Consider the following 27,800-nt stretch of genomic DNA (forward strand, 5'->3'; position numbering starts at 1 on the left):
TCGTACAGGACAGAGGCATGTGAGAGGCTAGAAGTTGGTATGGAGGGTGGTGTAGGAAAGGTTAGTGGACAGAATAGGCAGGTGAAAGGCAGAGAGTGAGGAAGGAGGGTTGGTTTAAACTGCACGTATTTTAATGCAAGGGGCCTGACGGGTAAGGTAGATGAGCTTAGGGCGTGGATAGGCACAAGCACCTGAGACGTTGTAGCCATGACTGATACCTGGTTAAGGGAGGGGCAGGACTGGCAGCTCAATGTTCCAGTGTCAGGCAAGACAGGTTTATTTATATAGCACATTTCAGCAACAAGGCAATTCAAAGTGCTTTGCATAAAGCATTAAAGAACAATTAAAAGTAATTAAAAACAGTCATTAAAGAGAATAGAAAATAAAAATGAGCTAAAATAGAATAAGACAGGTATAAAATACAAGAATAACAGTTACAGTGCAGTGTAAGAGATTAATAATTATTTGATTTAATAAAAGGTAGCGTCAAACAGAAAAGTCTTCAGCCTCAATTTAAACGAATTGAGAGTTGCAGCGGACCTGCAGTTTTCTGGGCGTTTGTTCCGTATATGTGGTGCCTAAAAAACTAAACGCTGCTTCTCCATGTTTAATTCTGACTCTGGGGACAGAAAGCAGACCTGTCCCAGACGACCTGAGAGGTCTGGATGGTTCATAATGTAACAGAAGATCAGAAATGTATTTTGGCACTAAACCATTCAGTGCTTTATAAACCAACAGTAGTATTTTGAAATCAATTCTTTGACGGACTGGAAAGCCAGTGTACAGACCTCAGAACGAGTGATGTGATCCACTTTCTTGGTCGTAGTGAGGACTCGAGCAGCAGCGTTTGGAATCAGCTGCAGCTGTCTAATCGATTTTTTAGAGACCTGTAAAAACAGCATGACAGTAGTCAAGTCTACTGAAGATAAATGCATGGACAGGAGCTTCAGGAGAGACGGGGATGAGGGGAAAAGAGGGGGGCGGGGTGGATTGTTGGTTAAGGAGGATGTCATGACAGTGATCAGAGGTGACATTATGGGTGGGGCTCTATGGGTGGAGCTGAGGAACAAGAAAGGGATGGTCACTTTAGGGGTGTACCACAGACCTCCGAATAGTGAACGGGAATTAGAAGAACAAATATGCCAGAAGATTGCAGACAACTGCAGGTCAAATAAGGTTGTTGTAGTAAGGGATTTTAACATCATAGTATGAAGGGTTTAAATGGGGTGCAATTCCACAAAAGTGTTCAGGAGAGTTTTCTTAAGCAGTATGTAGAGGCCTCCACAGGTGAGAACGCAACGCTGGATCTAATATTAGGAATTTGATATGGGCAAGTTAATGAAGTTTTTGTTGGCAAGCCTTTTGGGACCAGTGACCATAGTTTGATTAGGTTTAAGATGGTTATGGATAGGGATAGGGAAGGCCAACTTTGAGGATATGAGAAAAGGTCTCGCTCAAGTTGACTGGAGCAGGTTATTTGAGGGGAAAGGAACATCGGCCAAGTGGGATGTTTTTAAAAGTGTGTTGATGAAAGCTCAGGATATGTACGTCCCCGTTAGAGTTAAGGGCAAAGCAGGCAAATGTAAAGAAGCATAGCTGACGAGGGAAATTGAGGAGTTGGTCAAAAACAAGGATGTATCGGACAGGTATAGGCAGCTGGGATCAAGTGCATCCCTGGAGGAGTTTCGGGTATTAAGGAGTAAACTGAAAAAGGCGATCAGAAGGGCAAAAAGGGGCCAGGAGATAGCTCTGGCGGATAGCAATAAGGACAATCCCAAAAGATTTTATAAATGCGTAAGGGGGAAAATGGTAACTAGAGAGAGAGAGAGAGAGTGGGACCTCTCAGGAATCGAAGCAGTCACCTCTGTGGAGCTACGGGAGATGGGCAAGGTCCTCTGTATTTACCGAGGAGAAAAACAGTATGACGGAGGAACTTAGGACAGTCAATGGAAGTGTCTTGAGAGCAGTCAGTGTTACCGTTGAAGAAGTACTGAAGGTACTGTTGTGTATGAAGGTAGACAATTCTCCAGGGCCTGATCAGATATATCCAAGGATATTGTGGGAAACTAGAGAGGAAATTCCATGAGCCCTGGTTGAAATTTACGAGTCGTCCTTAAATACAGAAGAAATGCTGGATGACTGTGAGGTGGCAAATGGTGTGCCTCTTTTCAAGAAGGGCTGCAGGGAAAATGCTGGGAGCTATAGGCCAGTGAGCTTAAAATCTGTAGTTGGAAAGTCGCTAGAGAGTATTCTGAGGGATAGGTTATACAGGCATTTGGATGGGCAAGGGCTGATTTGGGATAGTCAGAATGGTTTTGTATGTGAAGGTCGTGTCTCACAAATCTGATTTTTGTGAAGAGGTGACCAAAAAGGTTGAGGGCAGAGCTATAGATGTTGTGTACATGGATTTCAGTAAGGCTTTGCTCTGGAAGGTTGGATCACATGGGCTCCAAGGAGAGATAGCTGAATGGATAGCAAATTGGCTCCATGGAAGGAAGCAGAGGGTGATGGTGGAAGGTTGCTTCTCGGACTAGAGGCCTGTGACTTGTCGTGTGCCTCAGGGTTCAGTGCTGGGCCCGTTACTGTTTGTCATCTACATCAATGATTTGGATGAGAACATATAGGGCAATATTAGCAAGTTTGCCGATGATACAAAAATGAGTGGTTTTGCAGATAGTGAAGATGGTTGTGAAAGATTACAGCAGGATCTTGATCGATTGGCCAGGTGGGGGAGGAATGGTTGATGCAATTTTATGCAGAGAAGTGTGATGTGTTGCATTCATGCTGGAAGATTTGAATTTTGTATTGATTAACCAATTTTATTTTCTGCAACAAAGTATGACACTTTCATTGCATTCGCTCTCCACTCTTCCTTTTTTCCAGGTTGCTGAATACAAAAAAAGAGTTGGAAATGTCAATGCTTGAAAAATTGCAATTGTACTTTTGCCTGTAAAATGTTTCTGGCTCTTTTTGCTTTTGAATCCTTGTACCTGCAATTACCTATCCATGGCTGAAATTTTACAAAAATCATATTTTCATCAATTTGATGAATATAAGAGTAAAGATTACTCTTCACACTTAGAGTAAAAGTGCTGCAAGTAAGAATTTCATTGTTCTATCTGGGGCACATGACAATAAAACACTTGTCTCTTGACTGTGATGTCTGGAAGACTTTCAAAGACTCACCATCAACCTAGTCTGTCTTGACTGACAGTCTCTTATTTTTAAACAGTGATCCACAAGCTGAAACCTTTCCTCAGCACATGCACGTAATACCCCTTAGAATCTTGTATTTTGGGTAGAAACTAAAAAGTGGATTTGCCCCTGACTGGAATTTTTTCATCGAGTGTTGCGAGTGTATGAAGTCTCTTCCTTAGTCTATATTCATTTGTAAGTGCATTCAAGATTGGATTCTTGGACCTGGGGATTGAGACGGAAGGTATCTTGCAGTTGCCTTTTTAACTTCTGACCCCATTCTTAATCAGCTGTTTGTCATTTTGAGTGGGTTCATCAACCTAATTAGAGGTGCTGTCCCCAAATTAATCCTTATGAGGATGAATCTGGTTTCACTTGCAGTTAATTTAATATTTTGCCTTGACTTCTGAGCAGTCTAAATTGATGTTTGCAATGTAGCTTAATTTTGAGTAGCGACCCAAGGATTGAGATTTAAAATGTGCATTAGTACCAGACCAAATCTTTTTTTTAAATACACTTGGCTGAAAAATGAATGGCAAACATATTGTTTGGCTTTCTCCATTGTTCTCACTTTGCTTGTAGATGAAAATATAGTCTTTTGCATGAATGAAGTAGTAAATGATATTTATTCTAATTGGAATTTCATGCATATGTTTTTATTAATATTTGAGAAGTTGAGAAGTTGACTGTTAAAAGTTTAATGGCCATAAATTGGATTTATCACAATGTTACCAAATACCAGTTTTTAAAAAATGGCTTAACCTGTCAGAAATTGCCCACAGAAAGTTGTGCTTCAGTACGTCAGCAAATTAAAATTGTATTTTTGTATATCAGCAAATTGAGTATCAAATGTAAAATAAGGTTACCATTTTGAAATAAGCTCTCTTTCTCCCTTCTAACATATAATTGTGGTAAGAGTTAATAGTTGCTATTGTAAAGTTCGATTAGATAACCTTGGTTGTAGGTTATTCTGATTTGTGCTGGCAACAAAATTGCTGCAATGAGTCTTTGCATTGGTACACAATTCGGAATACCAATGAACAGTGCTTAACATCAGATGTTGCACAATGTCGTGTCCCAATTGACTTTTTGACAATTTGGTGCAAGTATCCAGTAGTTTTATTTTGTTTCTACCAGGTTGATTAACTAAGCCATGGTGTCCGTCTCTTCCAAACCTAAGCACGCAGAACCCTTGTAGAATACCTTTTACTTGCAAAGTATTTAATGTAGCTCTGGTTTGGGGAGACCATTAATTTAATGACATGTAAAATTATACCTTATCTATTGTGACATCATTTGATGTAACAGATTACAGGCATGGGAGGTCTCAATGAACAACCGGCATAATCCTGTACCACTTCAGAAAGTGATCCTTTACTATTACGATATCATCTTACAACTTGTACCCTGTTCCTGCATTGATATATGATGTTTCACACCAAATGTACCGAGAATGAAAAAATTATTTATTGCTTTTCTTTTCTTCCTAGCATTTATTCAATCAGAAAACATAATTGAGATACTACATTTTGGTGAAGGAGGCCTATTACAGGTATGTAATTACCCATCAACTTATGTTTTGCCATGTAAATGTGTGTACATTTTAGCAATATAAGCTAAATTGCAAAATGCACTTAATGTCCTTTAATTCAAAAAAACAATTAACCCGGTGCGTTTTTTTCCTTAGTACCACATCCTTGGAAGGTTGTGAATTCTCAACCCAGAAGTATATCGATGCTCAGATACTTAGTATATCTGCGGTTTGGTTTGATAGACATTTGATCACAAAGAGAATTAAAGGGATAGAGGGGCAAGTTTGAAAAATGAACTTGAAAGAAATTGTCATCTATGAGTGGCAGGGCAGCTCAAAGTATGACCAACAGCTGCACCTGTTTCTAATTAAATTTAATAATGTACAATGAAATGATTCTCATAGTTTCAAAGAAATGGCGGTTGCAGCATTAATGAAGTTTGCATCATTTGATAGGTTGTAGAAGAGGTGCACCAAGCCCAATTGCAATGAAAATGCAAAGGAGAAATGTATTTTTACCTTGTGATATGGCTGCTGGCAGAGCGGTATTTTGTCATATGTTTAGTAATTGATTTAATGTTTCTCATTGACAAGACCAGTATTTAATGCTCATTTCTAATTGTCTTTGCTAAAGCTTTTAAGTGTGACAGTTCCTGTGGGGAAGATGGTTCCACAGCACTGTTGGTAACAAGTTATAGAAGCTTGAGCCATGGTGGATTAGTCTAGGAGGGTTGGGGTGACGTTGTGGGTTGAAACAAATGGGTAGGTTTGTCCCCTGTTGTTTATCATATATATTAAGTGAATCCTTCTCATCTCTATTTAACATGGAGTTTATGGTAGCTGGGGCACAAACATATTGGCATTGCGAGAGGGGTGCGTATCCACCTTTATGTGCCTTAGTTTGGAAGACTGGAGAGTGACTAATGTCCTTTATTGAGAAGGGTTGCAAGGAAAAGTCAGGGCACTCCTGACAGGTGAGCTGATTTACTCCAGAACTGTCTCTTTTACAGTTGTGGTTACTTTCTTGTGTGTCCATGATGCCTGGGGATTTTGTTTAAAATACACTTTGATAGGCCTTCAAAATGTTTTTTAATTAATGGTCACCATTTCTTGTATATTGTTGTACAAGAAACATTATAAACAGTTGTCTTTGTTTCAGTAGCCTTGGTTTCCAGTCATGAATGAAAATATAGGTAAAGTGAAGCCTTGATTTGATCCTTATTACATCACTGTTTTCTATGTACTGTGGGTATAATCATGAGCCTCGAGATGGAAGTTGGAGATTGCTAGTTTTATTTACAATGTAAGTAGCTTTAACACTGGTGTTAAAGTTGTCCCTAACACCCATAATTATGTTGAGTTGGCAATGTATTTAATTTATTGTCATTGATGTAACACTTTAACCAAAGTCTTATTTAACAATTAGTAATGGATGAAAAAATTTCAGATCATTTTATGCAGTGTAAATCTTTATAATTTTTTTTAAATGCTATTTGGTCCTGCTTCACCCAAATTTCAAGATTAAGAAAACATTCTGTTCAAAAGAAGTAAAGTAAAAGAAGTAATCAACAATTTGTGAATAATTTTGTGTTTTTCCTTATTTAAAAATTAATTTCTAGCCTTGTAACGAAATGAATCGTATTGGATATTGGCAGTACCATTATTGGATTTTGAGCCCAAATTTAAATTGTTTTAAAATAGCTTTTGTATTTTCTCACGACATTCAGTCATGGAGTGTATGCCAGGTCAATTCCGTCAATCCCATTTTCCCACTTAATTCCCTGTAAACTTATTTTATACATGCATGATCATTCCCTGATTCTCCCACCAAATGTCTATGCGAGTTAAAGTAGCATACTAACCTCCTGACCTTTTGTGGTGTTGCCCAGTTTTATTTTTAAATGGTAAAGGGATAAAACGCCACATTATCACTATTCTATCGATTTTTCATTCAATTGTAAATGGCTGTTCTGAAAGTCAGCAACTGAGTGGAGTTCTAAAGCTCTGAGGTATGAGATTTGATAATTAGATGATATTTTGCATTTTATTTTTGAGGGGGGAGGGTCAATAATTATGCTAATAAAATAATTTGGGTAAATGTGTGATGCTATTTTTAAAACGGGGTTTTCTCTGAAAAATGTAGTAGAGGCCACTTCTAGAACCACGATACCTTCAAATATTCGCTTCAGTTTTTCAATAAATTTAACAAGTTGTAATATCATAGTTCATCAAACTAAACTAGAAACTAGAGCAATACTTGCATAATCTGCTGCCTGACTGTGGGAAGATTTTAAACTCTCAGTCTCTGGTGGTCCTTTTAACTCACTGGAGTCCTGTACCCTATGCTTCCTTTTAATGTCACTGGGGCTCCTGAAATTATTTTTTTAATACTGTGTAACATTGGGTTAAAACTGTGTTGTATTAATAGGAATAACAGCTAATCATATCATATCATATATATACAGCCGGAAACAGGCCTTTTCGGCCCACCAAGTCCGTGCCGCCCAGCGATCCCCGTACATTAACACTATCCTACACCCACTAGGGACAATTTTTACATTTACCCAGCCAATTAACCTACATACCTGTACGTCTTTGGAGTGTGGGAGGAAACCGAAGATCTCGGAGAAAACCCACGCAGGTCACGGGGAGAACGTACAAACTCCTTACAGTGCAGCACCCGTAGTCAGGATTGAACCTGAGTCTCCGGCGCTGCATTCGCTGTAAAGCAGCAACTCTACCGCTGCGCTACCGTGCCTAATAGTTTGGAAAATTTCACATAGCTTTCCAACCATGCCTGATTTGATTTTTACTATATTCTCCTTGAGAGCACGTCTAAAGATGGGCCTCGACCCAAAACGTCACCCATTCCTTCTCTCCAGAGATGCTGCCTGTCCCGCTGAGTTACTCCAGTTTTTTGAGTCGATCTTGAATTGAAGTATTAACAAAAGGTCTATTAAGAGAACTGATGTTTTGGTATTGTTTTTAATATTCAGAAAATAACCCTGATGAAACTTTGAGCATATTTAAAATTCTAACTTATCAGGCCACATGGGATTGAGTTGCTGGAATTTTAGAACAGCTCATCCTTAGCTCCAGGCTGGGTGGGAATGTTGTTTTCAATGGCTATAGGGGATTGCATTCAGTAAGCCAAAACTTTGTTTGAAGTTTGCAAATGCTGAAAGTAGGAAAGCGATTTTCTTTTTGTCTTTCCATGACTAATGCTTTCGCACTTTTGAAATCACTAACATTTGAGAACAGAGATTTTCCTCGCCAATCAGTCTAGAGCATTGGATTCTGGAGTAAAATGAGAGAGAATGACCTAATTGATTATTTTTTAAATATTAAAAAGTTGTGAGATGTTGCTTGGTAAAGTCTAAGTGTTGTGTGCCAAAAGGTTCTGTGCGCAAGCATTTGAGTAATTTTCATTCACCACAGATGGCAGCCTCTGATGGAGATGGTTCCTAGCATAAGAATCCTATTGGTTCTTATTTCCCTGTAGCCCACAAAGTTATGGTCTTTGAAATGACCAGCAGTTTTCCTTTGAGTCTTTTTGACGCTTACCCGCACAAATGGGGCATTTTACAGTAACTTACCAGTATGTTTTTTGAAATAGATCCATACTGCAAGGAAACAGTCCCCGCAGACCAATTCAACGCCGACCAAGATGCCCCATCTAAGCTCGTCCCATTTGCCCGTGTTTGGCCCATATCCCTCTAAACTTTGCCTATCCATCCTGCAATGTGAGAAGAAGCTAGAGAACCAAGCAGAACCCCAAGCTGTCACAGGGAGAAATTGCAAACTTGAACAACAAATGAGTTTCTGGAACTGTGAAGCAAATGGGAAAGTAGCTGATCTACTCTATTACTGCAGCACACCAGGGGTACAATTAGCTTGCCAGCTGAACTGTATATTAATACGGTGACGTCCAGGTTCAGGAACAGCCTCTTCCCTACAGCCATCAGGCTATTAAACACTACAACCTCATAAGCTCTGAACTTCAATAGACTATTATTATTATTGCACTACAATTGTTTGTTTTTCGAGTGTGTGTATATATGTGTGTGTGTATATATATATATATATATATATGTAATACAAACTTTATTGTCATTGTGCAGTGTACAAGTACAGAGACCACGAAATGCAGTTAGCATTTTAACCAGAGTGCATGCGATGGAATAGTAAAACATATAATATATACATATATATATATATAATATATATACATATATATAATATATATATATATATATATACACCAAAACATTATGACCACCTGCCGAATATGCTGTTGGTCCTCTATGTGCCGCCAAAACAGCGCCGACACGTGTCAATTTGACATCCACATGAATGGCCGGACCCAGGGTTTCCCAGCAGAACATTGCCCAGAGCATCACACTCCCTCCACTGGCTTATCGTCTTCCCACAGTGCATCCTGGTGCCACCACAGCCCTCACACATCGATGAGCCTTGGGCGCCCAACAACCTGTCGCTTGTTTGTGGTTCGTCCTCCCTCGGACCACTGTCGGTAGGTACTCACCACTGCTGACCGGGAGCACCCCACAAGCCTTGCCGTTTCAGAGATCCTCTGACCCAGTCGTCTGTCCATAACAATTTGGCTCAAAATCGCCCAGGTCTTTACTCCTGCCCATTTCTCCTGCATCCAACACATCAACTTCAAGAACTGACTTCACTTGCTGCCTAATATATCCCACCCCTTGACAGATGCCATTGTAACAAGTAATCAATGTTATTCACTTCACCTGTTAGTTGTCATAATGTTTGGGCTCATCGGTGTATAGTGCCCTCCATAATGTTTGGGACAAAGACCCATCATTTATTTATTTGCCTCTGTACTCCACAATTTGAGATTTGTAATAGAAAAAATCACATGCGGTTAAAGTGCACATTATCAGATTTTAATAAAGGCCATTTTTATATATTTTGGTTTCATCATGTAGAAATTACAGCAGTATTCATACATAGTCCCCCCATTTCAGGGCACCATAAGTTTTGGGACACAGTAATGTCATGAAAATGAAAGTCATGTTTAGTATTTTATTGCTTATCCTTTGCATGCAATGACTGCTTGAAGTCTGCAATTCATGGACATCACCAGTTGCTGGGTGTCTTCCCTGGTGATGCTCTGCCAGGCCTGTATTACAGTCATCTTTAGCTTATGCTTGTTTTGGGGGGCTAGTACCCCTTTAGTTTTCTCTTCAGCATATAAAAGGCATGCTCAGTTGGGTTCAGTTCGGGTGATTGACTTGGCCACTCAAGAATTCACAATTTTTTAGCTTTGACAAACTCCTTTGTTGCTTTTGCAGTATGTTTGGGATCATTGTCTTGCTGTAGAATGAACCGCCGGCCAATGAGTTTTGAGGCATTTGTTTGAAATTGAGTCTATACACTTCAGAATTCATTATGTTACTACCATCAGCAGTTGTATCATCAATGAAGATAAGTGAGCCAGTACCTTCAGCAGCCATACATGCCCAGGCCATAACACCCACACTGCTGTTTCTCCCGACAACATTTTCAATTAGAGGAAGTTCAAATAACCAGGAAATGTGTATGGAGATAGATTTCTGTGTTATTGGCCATTTCCTCTTTCAAAAGAAAAGAGCTGCTAAGTGAAGACAATTTTGTAAAAAGGAAATTGCACCATGCTATATTTTCAGTGTTTATAGAAGTACACAGGAGCAGACATAAACAGAATAGTCCTTTTAGTTAATTAATATGTGAACTAAATTAAGATAAAAACATTGGAAAACTTTGTTCTTCAGTATTGGCCATGCTTGGTTAACATTTTTAATTCGCACACAATTGTTCTCACCGCCAATAAGATAAATTTATCTCTCCATGCCCCAGATGCCCTCCCATATACAGCTGGTGTGCCAAGAGTACAAGCCATAATTATACTGTACATTTTCAAGATTCGACAGGACCTGCAATAAACATTTACATCACTTTGGTTGCTATACTGATGTGAGAAAGTTGATCATCCAATGCATGAACCTGGTTATAGTGAGAACATGGTGCATGATCAGAAAATCAAACTGGTCATTGAGGGAAGTGTTTTGCCTGATAAAACACAATTCTATGGATTCTGGAAGTCTGACATTTAAAAGAAAATAATTCTTAGAATGGTAAAATAAAATAATATGTAATTAATTGAAATAAAAGAAACTTGTGGAAAAAGAAGCAAGAGTTGACGTTTAAGTTAATTAACATTGGGTTAACAGCTTTGATGTTCAGTCTATCTTTGATGTTCAGTGGAATTCTCTACCACAGAAGGTAGTTGAGGCCAGTTCATTGGCTATATTTAAGAGGGAGTTAGATGTGGCCCTTGTGGCTAAAGGGATCAGGGGGTATGGAGAGAAGGCAGGTACAGGATACTGAGTTGGATGATCAGCCATGATCATATTGAATGGCGGTGCAGGCTCGAAGGGCCGGATGGGCTACTCCTACACCTATTTTCTGTTTCTATCTGAAGTGCTTTCTTGTTCTTTATCTGGAAGCTTTTTTACCTGCAGAGTAATTCTACATTCTGTTCCAGAGTCCACAGTATTTTCCTTTTGCACTGTCAACTGTTTCCATATCCGTGCATTCTTACAAATCTGCAATAATTCTCTATTCCTGTGTAGCTGATGGGAATTCATAACTCTTAGCAATCTCTTAGCACAATGATATGCTAGGACATTTTGGAGGCACTAGAGTGCCCATAATGTAGTATTGGAACTGACGTTTTAATGCAGGTTTATTGCATAGAAGTAGTGGATTGCTTTTCCTCAATGATACTGAATCATGTTATGTTTTTTTTGGCTAATCTGCAGTTCTGGTCATTTGACTTTTGTATGCCAACCCACAAATCTAGCAACTTTAGCAAATTTGGGGGAAAGTGGGGGTGGGAGGGAGTAGGGTTGGGGGACATGGACAGTTGTGATTTGCTGTTGAAGACCACTTCTTCAAGTATGTCTTCAATTAAATTAGGTATATGCATTTTTTGAAATGAAACTCTTTCTTCATATTTTAATTTTATGACCATTGACTCTTTTATTCAATACCAAGAGAATGGTGATGTGTAAGGAAAAAGCAAAATAGAAAAAACAAAACAAAACAAAAGTTTCTTTGTTGTAAAAAGTATTTCTGTTCAATAACCTTTCTATAATAGTAGAATATACTCATGATAGGCCTGACATTGTACATGAAGTCTAAGAACTACAGACTGTTGGAAATAATAGTCGTTTTTCACACGTGAATGTAGCGCAATGTGTACGCACATTTGGCACATTTTGAACATCAAAATTCTGAATTTGTAAAATCAAATGTTGGGAGGTCTGCATATTGGCATTCCTAAGTTTAGGAGCAAGGAGGTCCTACTGCAGTTGTACAGGGCCTTAGTGAGATCACACCTGGAGTATTGTGTGCAATTTTGGTCTCCTAATTTGAGGAAGGACATTACTGCTATTGACGGAGTGTAGCGTAGGTTAATTCCCGGGAAGGTGGGACTGACATGTGATGAAAGAATGGGTCGACTGGCTTGTATTCACTGGAATTTAGAAGGATGTGAGGGGATCTTATAGAAACATATAAAATTCTTAAAGGATTGGACAGGCTAGATGCAGGAAAAATGTTTTTGATGTTGGGGGAGTCCAGAACCAGGGGTCACATTTTAGGAATGAGTAGGCCATTTAGGACTGAGCTGCGGAAAAACTTCTTCACCCAGAGAGTTGTGAATCTGTGGAATCCTCTGCCACAGTAGGCAGCGGTGGCCAATTCACTGGATGTTTTCAATAGGGAGTTAGATTTAGCTCTTGGGGCTAAAGGAATCGAGGGATATGGGGAAAAACAAGGCACAGGGTACTGATTTTAGATGATCAGCCATGATCATCGATTTGGCTCGAAGGGCCAAATGGCCTACTCCTGCACCTATTTTTCTATGTTTCTATTTCTGTGACTTAAACGTGGTTGGGAATATGCTGATGATTTTTTAGGGTTAACATAGGAAAATAAATATAATTCAAATTTTGAAGTGTGAGTTTCAAGTTCAATTTATGGAATAAGTCATGAGTTGAATAGCTTTTGGCCATTTGGCTTGGTACCTGCAGGAACCATGTGCTTCATTTTATCTGTGTATCAGAAAGAATTTAGTTGAATTTGCCTAACATTTAACATTGAAATAATATCAAAAATCTCAGTCCAGAGCCCTTAAGTAATCATGACTTAGATACGGTGCTCTCCATAATGTTTGGGACAAAGACCCATAATTTATATATTTGCCTCTACTCCACCATTTGAGATTTGTAATAGGAAAAAAAATCACATGTGGTTAAAGTGCACATTGTCAGATTTTAATAAAGGCTATTTTTATACTTTTTGGTTTCACCATGTAGAAATTACAGCAGTGTTTATACATAGTCCCCCAGGGCACCATAATGTTTGGGACGCAGCAATGTCATGTAAATGAAAGTAGTCATGTTTAGTATTTTGTTGCGTATCCTTTGCATGCAATGACTGCTCGAAGTCTGCGATTTGTGGACATCACCAGTTGCTGGGTGTCTTCTCTGGTAATACTCTGCCAGGCCTGTATTACAGCCATCTTTAGCTTTTTCTTGTTTTGGGGGCTAGTACCCTTCTGTTTTCTCTTCAGCATATAAAAGGCATGCTCAATTGGGTTCAGATCAGATAATTGACTTGGCTACTGAAGAATTGACCATTTTTAAGCTTTGAAAACTCCTTTGTTGCTTTAGCAGTATGTTTGGGATCATTGGCCGGCAGTTCATTCTACAGCAAGACAATGAGTTTTGAGGCATTTGTTTGAACTTGAGCAGTTAGGATGTGTCTATAAACCTCTGAATTCATTATGCTAATACCATCAGCAGTTATATCATCAGTGAAGATAAGTGAGCCAGTACCTTCAGCAGCCATACATGCCCAGGCCATAACACCCCTACCACCGTGTTTCACAGATTAAGTGGTATGCTTTGGATCTTGGGCAGTTCCTTCTCTCCTTTAACTTATATCAGAGTGATGGCAAGAGCAAAGTATAATCTTTGTCTCATCTGTCCACAAGACCTTTTTCCAGAACTGTGGTTGCTCTTTTAAGTACTTCTTGGCAATCTGTAACCTGGCCATCCTATTTTTGCAGCTAACCAGTGGTTTGCATCTTGCAGTGTTAGCCTCTGTATTTCTGTTCATGAAGTCTTCTGCGGACAGTGGTTATTGACAAATCCACACCTGACTCCTGAAGAGTGTTTCTGATCTGTTGGACAGGTATTTGGGGATTTTTCTTTCTAAAAGAGAGAATTCTTCTGTTATTAGCTGTGGAGGTCTTCCTTGGCCTGCCAGCCAGTCCCTTTAAGTTTAGCAAGCTCACCAGTGCTTTCTTCTTAATGATGTTCCAAATAGTTGATTTTGGTAAGCCGAAGGTTTGGCTGACATCTTTCATAACAGTTTTATTCTTGTTTCTCAGTCTCATAATGGCTTCTTTGACTTTCATTGGTACAACTTTGGTCCTCATGTTGATGAACAGCAATAAAAGTTTCCAAAGGTGATGGAAAGACTGGAGGAAAAAATAGGTGCTGAGAGCTCTCTTATACCTGCATTAAGGAGGCAATTAAACACACCTGAGCAATTACAAACGCCTGTGAAGCCATGTGTCTCAAACACTATGGTGCCTTGAATTTGGGGGACTATGTATAAACACAGCTTTAATTTCTCCATGGTGAAACCAAAATGTATAAAAATGGCCTTTAATAAAATCTGACAATGTGCACTTTAACCACATGTAATGTTGGCAGTCTTCAGTTTTGCCTTTCCTCGCCATCTCATGCCCATTGATTACCTCATACAAATATCTGTTAAGAAATAAAAATAGGAAAGAGATACACAATCCCCTAAGTATACTCAGCAAGGTCTTGACTATTCTTCTCCCTCAAACTCCATTATTCTGTATTTTGATACCTGGATTACAAACATCAGTCTCCACAATTAATATTATCTGAAAACCTGGTTGTTTTGAAAATTCACCAAAGATGGACACAAAAACTGGAGTAACTCAGCGGGTCCGGCAGCATCTCTGGAGAAAAGGAAAGGTGATGTTTCTGGTCGAGACCCTTCTTCAGACTGAGTCAGGGGACTATTGGGACTTTAAATTCACAACAGTTTGCGAAAAGTAGCTTCTTATTTTGCTACCAAAAGGGTGAACTCTTAGTCTGAGTGACCTCCTGTTTAGACTCTTATCTGGTGAAACATTACCACCTTTCCTCTTCCACCCCACCTTTCTACTACCACCTCTGTAATGCCTAAGAATATACACAGTCAATTCTCAAAACTTGTATTTTGTTTCAATGGGGTTGAAGGTTGACAATTATTATAAACATTCTTCTACACTTTAATGCTCGAGTTTAATTTTCCTCAACTTCCTTTATACTGGGCAAACACGTATTCTCTCAAGAAACTGAAGCACTTAGCAGTACTTTAGGTGTGGTTTACACTGACTCCTACCATTGCAGTAAGACAACTTCAACAAACTGGAGTTTGAATATAACCGATGTATTTTGCTTTCCTAATTTTTAATATCTTCATATTATCTGGTGTGGATTATGTTCAAGAAAATCCATGTCCCTCTGACTATCAGTTTTTCCCAGCCTCTCAACCTATCAAAGTATGGTTTGTTTGTTACTTTGACTTTTCAAACTGAGAAGCCTTCACATTTTACCAAATTATATACTGTTAGCCATTTTGTTCTGCCCACCCAGTTAACCTTTCTATATTCCTCTGCTTCTGATGGCATGCTTTCCCATCTAGTTTTGTACTGCCAACATTTTTTAATATCATATATATATATATATATATACAGCCGGAAACAGGCCTTTTCGGCCCACCAAGTCCGTGCCGCCCAGCGATCCCCGCACATTAACACTATCGTACACCCACTAGGGACAATTTTTACATTTACCCAGCCAATTAACCTACATACCTGTACGTCTTTGGAGTGTGGGAGGAAACCGAAGATCTCGGAGAAAACCCACGCAGGTCACGGGGAGAACGTACAAACTCCTTACAGTGCAGCACCCGTAGTCAGGATCGAACCCGATTCTCCGGCGCTGCATTCGCTGTAAAGCAGCAACTCTACCGCTGCGCTACCGTGCCGCCCAATATATTGTACTTGAAACACACAAGTTACAGTTGTATAAACTGAAGTCCATGCAATGATTTTTGCTGTACTCTGCTAATTTCTGCCAGTTTTTAACCATTCATTAATCCTGACAAATGCATTGCCCTACTCACAGACCCTAATTTTGTACATTAACATTTTGAATGGAAACATCATCAAATCTTCCTGAAAATTCAAAACAGTGACTGAGTTTTGTCAACTTACAGGTACATTCCAAAATTTAGCTGACCTTTTGAAGATGAGTTCCTTTCATCATCTTTTTTTTCCCCCAATCACATTGTGTTTCTCTATGCACTGCTATCACAGTTTGTCATTGTCCCAATTGCTTTGCATCAAGTCAACTAATTTAGTTTACTCTCTTTAATGTGAAATTAGGTTTGCTAACTTTCAATCAGCAAGGATAAGTTTAAAATGTTGGACTTCTTTGCGACCAAACATCTAATCTCACCTCATCATCTGCTATTTATTGGAGGCTTGTCTCATTAATTACTCCAGTGCTATTTTTTCACAATTTTTTTTAAAAAGTTCGTCAATCTCATTAGCCCCTTGGTTCTCTATTTATTTCTGGGATTTTTTTTTTCCATACTGAAGACGTACAAAATATTTAATGTATCTACACTTATTTCTGATTTGATTTTGGCTGCCTTTGCCTTGGCTGCCTTTGCTTTGGCTACTTGCATTTTGGAAAATTTAATATTATGAAATTTAATTTTGTACACTTGATATATCTAACCAATACTTTGTGTTCTGGCTACCAATTTCTTTGGATTCTAAAATCATACCAAATCTTAGGCTTTCTTTGGCACTTTGTAAGCCATGAAAATGTATCATTCCTAAGCTAATTTTAATGAAAATATAGTGCATATTTCTTTTTTTAAAATCTATGTTTATAATGTTGAAATGTTAGCATTGAAATAAAGGATTCCCAGAGGGCAAGACCCCAAGGTAATGAATATCCAAGTTGTATTTGTGTGTGATTTACATTGGCCTCGCCAAGGAGGTTAAATGGTGCAATAAATAGCAAAAACCTTGTGTATGATTGCGTGGTGCAGATAATGTTTCTAATTGCTCCCATTTGCCAAGGTACAGTTTCAAGAAGCAATCAATCGCTAAATATTAGAAACACCTTTCTTTCTGGACAAAATGCCAGTTCACCTTTCAGCATTTCTCGAGGCAACCTGACTTAGGAAATTGCTGATCAGGAAGGATGACTCTGATACCTAACCAAATCATTGAATTATTTTCTTTTCAGCATATTTCATTTTTGTAGACATTTGTTGCGAACCTGTTCAGTATATATTCTATAATTATGCCTTTAAACATTCAATATATTGAGTGTGTTTTATGTATTTACAGACGGAGTCTGACATGGGCCTCAGTTCATATCAACAGAAAATGTAAGTATTGTTTTTGCCAGACATTGGAAAAGTAAGATGGAGCAAACTTTATGTATGGATTCCAATTAAATATATCTATTCATTCAAAGAGCAAAAGAGCTTTTATCTTGGCTTGAGAAGTTCTAATTATAGACAAACCAAGATTTAAATCTGACAAAGCAATGACGTTGATAAGGTAGTGAATTCTGCAGTTGGGATAAAAATGGCCACTCAAAATGTCCTCAAAGTGTCCTACCTTATCAACGTCATTGCTTTGTCAGATTTATCAGATAAACTGCCAATCACTTTACCAATTACGGTTCCCAAAGTTCTTGCTCACAGACTATCGAATCCTTCAGTGTAAAAATATTACCATGTCCCTGCCCTCATAACCACAATTTACATATCTTTTCCTGTTCACACCGACTAAATTCATTCTTCCCCTGAATGTTGGTCACACCATGCCTCGGGGCCCTTACCCATCATGGACCTATTTATCTAAATCTGTTCTGTCCCTTCAACTTTTGCTTTTTTAAATCTCCTGCCTTGGTAAGAGTCTCTGGCCTTTCTGTTTTTAATAATGGAACTCTCTGCCATTTGACTTTTGAATGATATATACGTTAAAAACATAACATTTTCGTCAACCCTGTTCTTTTAAGACTGTTCTTCCATTGCTTCTGTTCCGATGATGGCATTTTCTCATCTTATCTTTTCTGATAATTACCTTGCATTGAGATTCATCTGTCATTGATCATTCCATTTCCTTTGGTTCTACTCATTCTTTTCCCCTTTATTCCACAATAGTTTTCATTTTCTTTTCTTTCTGTCCACTAATTAGTATGTAGTGTAAGAAAATAACTGCAGATGCTGGTACAAATCGAAGGTATTTATTTCACAAAATGCTGGAGTAACTCAGTAGGTCAGGCAGCATCTCAGGAGAGAAGGAACTAATTAATATGTCATCCTTTAACATTTCCAGTTCATTCAACACTATTCGGCCAAAATGCAAAATTGCCTTTCGGCATTCAGAAAGTATTATTCCCTGACAAATACCCTGATCACCCCTGTTAATTAATTCCCCCTCTGTGGCGGCTGCCTCATCCACAAATTTGGCCACAAAGCCTTTGTGAGGGTCTCTGACCTTTCTGTTTTTAATAATGTAACTCTATGCCACTTGACTTTTGAATGATATCTGTTTTTAAAAAAAACCATTTTCCTCAACCCTTTCCATCATCCAAATCATTAATATACAATGTGAAAAGTAGTGGACCCAACACTGATCCCTGTGGAGATCACTGGTCACTGGCAGCCAACCAGAGAAAGCCCCCGTTATTCCGACTCTTTGCCTTCTGGCATTCAGCCAATCTTCTATTCATGCTAGTATCTTCCCTCTAATACCATGGGCTCTCATCTTATTTAGCAGCCTCGTATGCAGTATCTTATCAATGGCCTTCTGAAAATCCAAGTAAAAAACATCCACTGACTCCTTTCTCTATCCTGCTTTTGCTTCCTCAACAAATTGCTACAGATTTGTCAGGCAACATCTCCCCTTCACAAAACCTTGCTAACTTTGTCTTATTTTATCATGTGCTTCTAAGTAATTGGAAACCTCATCCTTTGTAATAATAGATTCTAAAATCTTACCAACCACTGAAGACAGGCTAACTGGCCTATAGTTCCCCTCAATTTCCTCCTTCCCTTCTTGAACAGTAGAGTAACATTTGCAATTTTCCAATCTTCTGGGACCACTCCTGACTCTAGTGATTCTTGAAAGATCATTACTAATGCCTCTACAGTATCTAAAACTGCCTCGTTCAGAACCCTGAGGTTTAGTCCATCTGGTCCAATTGACATCTGCCTTCTGACCTTCCGGCTTCCCAAGCACCACCTGCCTGGTAATAGCAACTCCACTAACTTCTGCCCCCTGACTCTCAAATTTCTGGCATGTTGTTGGTGTCTTCCACCGTAAAGGCTGCAAAAAAAACATAGTCAATTCATCCACCCATTCTTTATTCCCCAATACTACTTCAGCATCATTTTCCAGCAGTCCAATGTCCACAATTGCCTTTCTTTTACTCTTTATATCTGAAGAAATATTTGGTATCCTCTTTTATAATATTGGCTAGCAAACCTTCATATTTCGTCTTTTCTTTCCTAATTGTCTTTTTAGTTGCCTTCTGTTGGTTTTTAAAAGCTTCCTAATCTTAGCAATATTATATGCCTTCTCTTTTATGTTGTCTTTGATTTCCTTTGTCATCCACGGTTCCCCCATTCTCTCCTTAGAATCTCTCTTCCTCTTTTGAGATGAAAAATCCCGCGTCTTCCGAATTAATCCCAGAAACTCCTGCCATTGCTGCTCCACCGTCATTCCTGCTTGGATCTCTTTGCAATCAAATTTAGTTGGCTCCTCCCCATGCCTCTGCAGTTGGCTTTACTCAACAGTAATACCAACACATCTGATTTCATATTTCCCTCTCAAATTGTGGGTTAAATGTTATCATATTATGGTCACTACCTCTTTGGGGCTCCTTCACCTTAAGCTCCCCAATCAATTCATTACACAACAACAAATCCAGAACTGCCATTTCCCTGGGAGGCTCAACTACAAGCTGCTCTAAGAAGCCACCTTGTCAGCATTCTACACATTCCTGCTCTGGAGATCCAGTACCAACCTGATTTCCCCGGTCTATCCGCATATTATAATCGGAGAGAAGACCATGTGCAAATAAATGGGTCACCACTTTGGTCTGCAAATGTGCATGGAAGGGCTATTCCCCCTTTTTTTAAATTCTCATGCCATACTAATTATCAGCCACCTTGTCTGTTGATCAAGCCATCCAGATGAAGCAACGACGAATTTGCTATTCCCATGTGCACCATCTCAGTTTGTTCTCTCATTGCCCCAGTTTGCTTTGAGTCATGTCATTTAACATCTACCACCTTTTTACTTTGTTCGTCCTCTCCCTGTCTGTAAAACGTTCTAATTCGGATGACCAAAGACATAGGTCTCTGTAAATGATGCCTGACCTGTTGAGTATTACCAGAATATTCTATTTGCAGTACTTCCACTGTTATGCTCGTAACACTGTGGTACCTCTAGCTATTGGTAACAATTTCAAAAGTTATCCCTAGTTCTTTGGTAGTATTTGAGAATTGATGATGACGTTCTCCCACTTAAATGTTAATGTTATATTTTGGGGAAAACAATAGGGCAATGTCACAGAAGTGGGATCAGTTGCAACTATGTAAATCTTGTCTGGATACATGGACATGTGTTCAGAATGATGTGTGATATATTAGTGTGTGCTCTTTGTCCCTAATAGCAGAACTAACCTTCGTACAGGATGTGAAGGTATTGGGGGGGAAAAAAACACAATTTCAATCACAAGAATGTATTTATGTAATGCCACATACCTTTTTAAAGTTTAATAATGTTGCATTGTAGAGAAGTGATCTCTGCACCAAAACACCTTTCATTTTTGACTTTTATTTGGAAAAACAGAATTGGGGAAATTCAAGGGGGGAAATTCTGGGAATCGTGAGCGTTTTAAGTGTTTACTCGTCATAGGCACCAAGAATGGTACAATGAAATTCTTTCTTGCTGTCACATTTGCACAACCACACAAATGTGCAATAATCATACAATAATTTGTCTGTAATACTGGGTAAACGGACCATAATAATGCAAACTGAAGTACGTAATGCAACCTAAACAAAGTCCATAGTAGATCATCGCTGAGGTAGGGTTGTGGTGAGGATTGTGCGTTTTTGTTCAAAAGCCTGATGATTGATGGAAGGGAGTTGTTCTTGAATGTGGTGGTCACGGTTCTCAGGCTCCTGTACTTTATTTCCCCTTTATGGTGTCAGCAGATGAGATATCTGCTTAACCCCGGCATATTCATGAATCAATCTAAAAGTCCTTCAAATGCCACCAGCAGATCTGCTTTCCCCACCACCATCCCTCCCGCCCTAAACCTATGACCACTAGTATTGGACATTTTCACCTGCAGGAAAAGATTCAGTCCACCTATATATTCCTCTCATAATTTAATGCACTTCTGTCAGGTCTCCCCTCAGTCTCTGTTGCTTCAGAGCAAACAATCCTAATTTAATGCGCATCTCTAATTGTCATTGAGAAGGCCGTAGGGAACTCTTATTGAAGATTATCTCCTATTCCTGTTATGTAAGGTGTTTCAGGATTTTGCACGAACAGTGATGAAAGAATGACTTTGTACTTCCAAAATAGGTGATGTGCAACTTGGAGAAGAGCTTGTAGTTGATGTGCCTGAGCAATTTTTTCAGCTTGGTGTTACTGTGAGAGGGGCCACAATGCTGCAATGTATTTGTAGATGCTTATTTTACTACAAATAAAGACTGGAGTTCTATATGCATTTAATAACCGTCTGTATTTTCTGGTTACATAGCATCTGGATCCATCTGTTTCAGGATCAACTCTAAGATTAGGTTTCCTTGTTTTTATTGCTACCTCATGCATGTTACTGAAGGGAACATTTTCTCAATTTCTTGAATTTATTTTCACTAAAATTTACTTGAAATTGGATTTTCCCAAATCTGTTACTAAATTTGTTATATTTGAGCAGTGTTGAAATTGTTGCCAGTGTACCCATATCTAAGTCCTTAATATATCAAAACAATCAGCTGTCTGCATATGAACCTGTTGGACACGATTGTAAACATCACATCTGCCTGGAAAACAATTGCTCAACATAATTTTTTTCTGTCTGCCATGTAGTGTAGCCAATTCCATATTGTTGCTGTCATTTTAATCATATAGTCTTTAGTTTTATTTACAATATATAAATAATTTTGCCAACAGATTTTTGGAGTGCATGAGAATGACATAATTGTCAGAATGACAGGCTTGGATAGAGTGGACATGGAGTGGATGTTTCCATTAGTGGGAGAGTCTAGGACCAGAGGTCATAGCCTCAGAATTAAAGGATGTTCTTTTAGGAAGGGGACGAAGAGGAATTTCTTTACAGAGGGTGGTGAATCTGTGGAATTCTTTGCCACAGAAGGCTGTGGAGGCAAAGTCAGTGGATATATTTATAGATAGATTCTTGATTAGTACAGGTGTCAGAGGTTATGGGAAGAAGGTAGGAGAATGGGGTTAGGAGGGGGAGATAGATCAGCCGTGATTGAATGGCGGAGTAGACTTGATGGGCAGAATGGCCTAATTCTACTCCTATCACATGATCTTATGATAATTGGTGATACCCAAATCCAACCTTTCCATTACTCTGTCAAAGAAATGAACTAAATTAGCACAATATATTTTTGATTACATTTGTGCTGAATTTCCATTTTTTCCAGTTAAATCTATCCCTAATTATTGTTTAAGATCATTCTTGCCATCATACAGGTCCTTCCTGAGATATGAGGTCATCAGTTTCAGTTAGACTTGGGTCATTCCTGTTCCAGGTCTCCATCTCTGTTTTCTATCTGTGAGTGTTGGTCTTGCTGTGTCTCTGCATTCCCAGATTCCCCATGCTGTTCCAGGTTTGGTTAGCACTTAAATTGTGCTTCCAAGGTTCATCTTTGTCCAATTCCTTTACTCCTCCAATGAGAGAGTAACTCATTGATCTATTTTGTTCATCTTGGTCTGTTTGCAGCTGAAGTTTTGGCTGTCGTAGTATTGCCTCCATTATCTAACTAAATTCGGTAGCATCCAACTTGTAGGTACTGAGCCAGTCGGGTACAAAATTGATTGCTCCTGACTTATGCAAGGACGCAAGGACTTCATTCCCTACCTGGGTCTCATAACTAGGTGTAATAACTTGAGTATTCCCCTGTTTTAATCTGTCCTTAGAACAAAACCCACTGTTGCCTATTTCAAGGCAACCAGATGGCCTGTCTTTAAATTTATGTGGCCTCCGAGGCCTTGGGCAAAATGGGAGGCATTTTATCAATATATGAAAGGTGCTTATTGCAGCTGAGCATGTGTCATATTGGGATAACTCATGCCAGACTAGTTCCAACCTGCAGTTGCTTCTATTTCAGAGTCTTAACTGCCACTATTGCTCAAAAATCTTGTCGTCGTGCACTGGATTTCTGTGCATAAACTTTCAAGTAAATAGCCAAACTGTCATTTTCTTGCCCTTTCTAATGCAATTCTATATTTTGAGGCTAAACATACAACAAAAGTAAATCCAATGAATGACCCTGCTGACCATTGCATGAAGCCAATCTTCAGAGGATGTTGTGCTAATCAGCCTATGTCTGTAGAAACAAAGAACTGTAGATGCTGGTTAATACACAAGGGCACCAAGTGCTAGACTGAGCAGGTCAGGCAGTGTCTCTAGTGAACAGAAACGTCACCTAGCCATGCCCTCCAGGAATGCTTCCTGACCTGAGTTACTCTAGCACTTTGTGTCCTTTTGAACCTACATCTGAACTGCTTTAATATCTCAATGTAAATAAACTAATCATGACTTTTCATATTTTTTTGCATAACAATTGATTTTCATTGTGTTCTTTTGTTAAAAACAACGTATTGGCAATGCAAGGACTTTCTAAATAGCCAAGCTCTAGGCTATCACTTAAACTGACATCACTCAATGTTAAATGTCAAAAGGGCAGTGCAATCTGTTCTGGGTATTCTGACGGTATTTCATCAGGTTCAACAGAACTTTCAGGAGTCCTTAGAAATGTTTGCCGATTGCATGACATGTCAGATAAATGAGGCTACTGTACATTGTTCTCAAATGCAGACCTATGTCATTTCAGTATTTTAGTTTTCAGATCTGTAACATCCTAGATTTCATGGGTGTAGGTGAGAAATGTTGCCTTTCCCTGGCTTAGGGTGGCTCGGTGGCATAGCAGTAGAGCTATTGCCTTACAGCACCTGGGACCCCGGTTCGTTCCTGACTACGGGATTCAGAATGTACAGAGCTTGTATGTTATCCCCATGTCCTGCGTGGGGTTTTCCCCGAGATCTTCGGTTTCCTCTCACATTCCAAAGACGTATAGGTTTGTAGGTTAATTGGCTTGATGTAAAATTGTCCCTAGTGTGTGTACGGACGTGTTAATGTCAAGTCAAGTTTTATTTGTCACATGCACATACACGATGTGCACTGAAATGAAAGTGGCAATGCCTGCGGATTGTGCACAAAAAAGAATTACAGTTACAGCATATAAATAAAGTTAATACAGAGAAGACAAAATTTAGTCCCTGAGTTATAAAAGTTAACAATCCTGATGGCCTGTGGGAAGAAACTCCGTCTCATCCTCTCCATTTTCACAGCATGACAGCGGAGGCGCTTGCCTGACCGTAGCATCAGGAACAGTCCGTTGCTGGGGTGGCAGGAGTCCCTCATAATCTTGCTTGCTCTCGATCTACACCTCCTGATGTATAGGCCCTGCAGGGGGGGCGAGTGTAGTTCCCATGGTGCGTTCTGCCGAACGCACTACTCTCTGCAGAGCCATCCTGTCCTGGGCAGAGCTGTTCCCAAACCAGACAGTAATGTTGCCGGACAGGATGCTCTCTACAGCCCCAGAGTAGAAGCAATGAAGGATCCTCAGAGACGCTCTGAATTTCCTCAGCTGTCTAAGGTGGTAAAGGCGCTGCTTTGCCTTGCCCACCAGTTTGGCAATGTGCGTTGCCCATGTCAGATCCTCTTTGATGTGGACTCCCAAGTATTTAAAACTGCTCGCCCTATCCACAGTAGACCCATTTATCTCCAGTGGCGTACGTCCTTGGATGTTGAGCCCTTCTATAGTCCACAATCAGCTCCTTTGTGCATGGATCTCTGGTCGGTGCGGACTTGGTGGGCCGAAGGTCCTGTTTCCACGCTATATCTCTAAACTAAACGAAACAGTGGAGTAGTTATAATCTTCCAAAATAGTCTTGACTGGGCATGTTATAACTTGAAAAAATGTGCAGAACTGGTCTTGAACCTGATTCTTTTTATTTGAAGAGGTGACTTCAGTGATGGCAGGGATTGTTTATGGGTATTATTAACAAACCTTTCGAAATCATTTGTTAAAATCTTTCTTTATAAAGTACTGTAATTAAAAGATGAGGGTCTTGCATTTGGAGACAATTTATTAATCTATTAGGAAATTGGTGAGCAGGGAAAAATTGGCTTTAAAACAAATGGGGGACTTTTCAGATTTCCTGTATGTGGCTTGCATTGTTTTACATGGTTCAATGATGGAACTTAACTTCTCTATTGGCACATTAACAATGGAGTTGAAGGCACTTTATTCTGGTTTGCTGATCATACAAGTGGTATTATGTTCATAAATGTAAAGTTTAATTACCTATAATACATAAAGAATAACAAGTGATTTGTTAATGGACAGGTTAGTTGGAGAAATTATTTCTGGTGGTTGGAAACCATTTAAGAGAACCGTTTAAAAATTAGATTCCAAACTTTGAGAAATGCAGCATATGCTGATAGCTGGAACATTCTTCCAATTAATGATAGGATGGATCAGAGATTTTTATTCACTCAAGTTATTAAGAATTAATATAAGAAGCAGAAGTAGGTTATTCACATTTAGTCAAGGGTATTCACCAAAAAACGGAAATTCTTATCTCTACTCATCCATGTGGACCAAAGATGCCCCATCTCATGTTGTTCCACTTGCCTGTGTTTGGCCCATATCCCTCTAAACCTATCCTATCAATGTACTTGCCCAAGTATCTTTTAAATGATGTTATAGTATCTGTCTCAATTACCTCCTCCGGCAGTTCGTTCTATATACCCACCACCCTCTGAATCAAACATTGTCTCTTGGGTTTGCATTAAATCATGCTCCTTTCACCTTAAACATATATCCCCTTGTTCTTGATTCCCTTGGGCTGAGTAAAAGACTCTGTATAGTAAGATTTTTACTGAACTGTATGAAAAAATTGAATTTGATTGTCCCTGGGTTTATGTGACAATAAAGTACTATTGAATCATTAAAATTGGAACCCTAGACAGCAACCTATATTGCTCATAGATACAGGTTCCGGAGGGATTACACACAAGGTAGGAAAGAAACCGGAAAGCAAAGTACAGCTACAAACTTTAACATTTCAGAGCATTTAAAAGGTGTATTGGACAGCTGTGCTACTCTGATTTTAGTATTATTTGCAGGTCTAAGAGATGCACAAGTTAAACCTACAAGTCACAAAAATGATTGAGCATAAATATTGTAGTTTATTTTGCCTCTATCAGTGGAAATTGCAAGATGGGTATGATGTTTACCAGGGAGATTTCAGAGTGAAGAGGTAATTGGAAATCAGTTGAATGTATAAGGAAGGCTGTGTAAGGCAAAAGGCTAACTGGTCGATGGTCTCCCAGAGTAGTTCAGTTCTTAAAATGTGCCCAAAATGCATGTGCATTTGGCACTTAATCTCAGCCATTTTGTGTCTGCATCAGGGTGTGATGCCATTCGTAGGAGTAAATGAAAAATGGTGACTTGGCGTGGGGGTGTGCTTGTCAGATAATTATATCCACCAATGGCAATCGCACAGGTGATTTCACGTGGACTCTGTAGTGCGTTCCGTACGCAGCGGTACTAAATTATTTGGGTGCTTGCTGGTGGCATGGTGTCATTTTCGACATGGGAATGTATGGGGCTGTCCTGTGCATTCCTAGGTGTCAGTTTCAAGTTCCTCTTACAGCAGCAGTCGGGTGATATCTGACCAGGGATTGGATAGTGATTGTAGCTGGGAATCAGAGTATTTTCTTGAAAATTGGCCCCGGGATTGCCTGGGTGCCAGGGTCAGATAAGTCTGGTGTGGGGGAGTAAAAGCTCAATGAGGGACTTCACCTGGGATTGGAGTGTCTTCAGGTATGGGTGGCAAGTCTCGTTGTGGTTTGGCGCCTGTATGTGATGGTCTATGAGAAATTACAGTAGTTGAAATGTGCGGTGTGAATCACTGATATCAAGTAGTTGACATCACCTCTATGGTATCTTTGAAAAACAGGTTCAGATTAGTTATGTAATAAAGGGTGTGGTCAGGTTCAATTGGATTTTGGTTTTTAATTTGCGCTAATCTCTACCATAAAGGTAGATGCATCCGATTTCCTGGAGCTTTAAAACAAGAGTTTTGTTAATTGCACCACTGCGATACCCATTTTATGTGACGCAAATGGAGAATTGATCCAGATATACTTGTCATGTCAGTTTGTGCAAAGTAGATGTAAAGTTGTAGCTCTGTAATTAAGTGTAACTGTTTTTAAAGAGAATTATGGCTCTTTTAGCAGAAAATTAAGGTAAATAAAATAAAAGTACATTCATTTTGAGTAGGAAGGAACTGCAGATGCTAGTTTAAACCCAAAGATTGACACAAAAAGCTGGAGTAACTCAGCAGGTCAGGCAGTGTCTCTGGAGAAAAGGAATAGTTAATATTTTGGGTGGCGACCCTTCTTCAGACTCATAGTAATTTAGACTGAAGAAGGGTCTCGACTCGAAACGTAATTTTAAATTTTATTTGAAAATATTTCAAGTATTGTCTGAGTTTTGAAATATTTTAAATTGGAGGAATTGTAAAGTA

The 27,800-nt window shown here is 39.2% G+C and overlaps 1 protein-coding gene across 2 annotated transcripts in view; it reads left to right on the top strand.

The window, feature by feature from the left end:
- Positions 1-27,800, top strand: part of tmem131 (transmembrane protein 131) — a 157,661-nt gene that overhangs the window by 37,674 nt on the left and 92,187 nt on the right. For both annotated transcript variants that reach the window (XM_078402120.1, XM_078402121.1), the window contains exons 2-3: positions 4,686-4,747; positions 17,268-17,308. In XM_078402120.1, coding sequence (XP_078258246.1) covers positions 4,686-4,747; positions 17,268-17,308 — 103 coding nt within the window. The remainder of the gene's footprint in view (positions 1-4,685; positions 4,748-17,267; positions 17,309-27,800) is intronic.

Source organism: Rhinoraja longicauda, chromosome 7 (genome assembly GCF_053455715.1).
Source record: "Rhinoraja longicauda isolate Sanriku21f chromosome 7, sRhiLon1.1, whole genome shotgun sequence".
Lineage (NCBI taxonomy): Eukaryota > Metazoa > Chordata > Chondrichthyes > Rajiformes > Arhynchobatidae > Rhinoraja > Rhinoraja longicauda.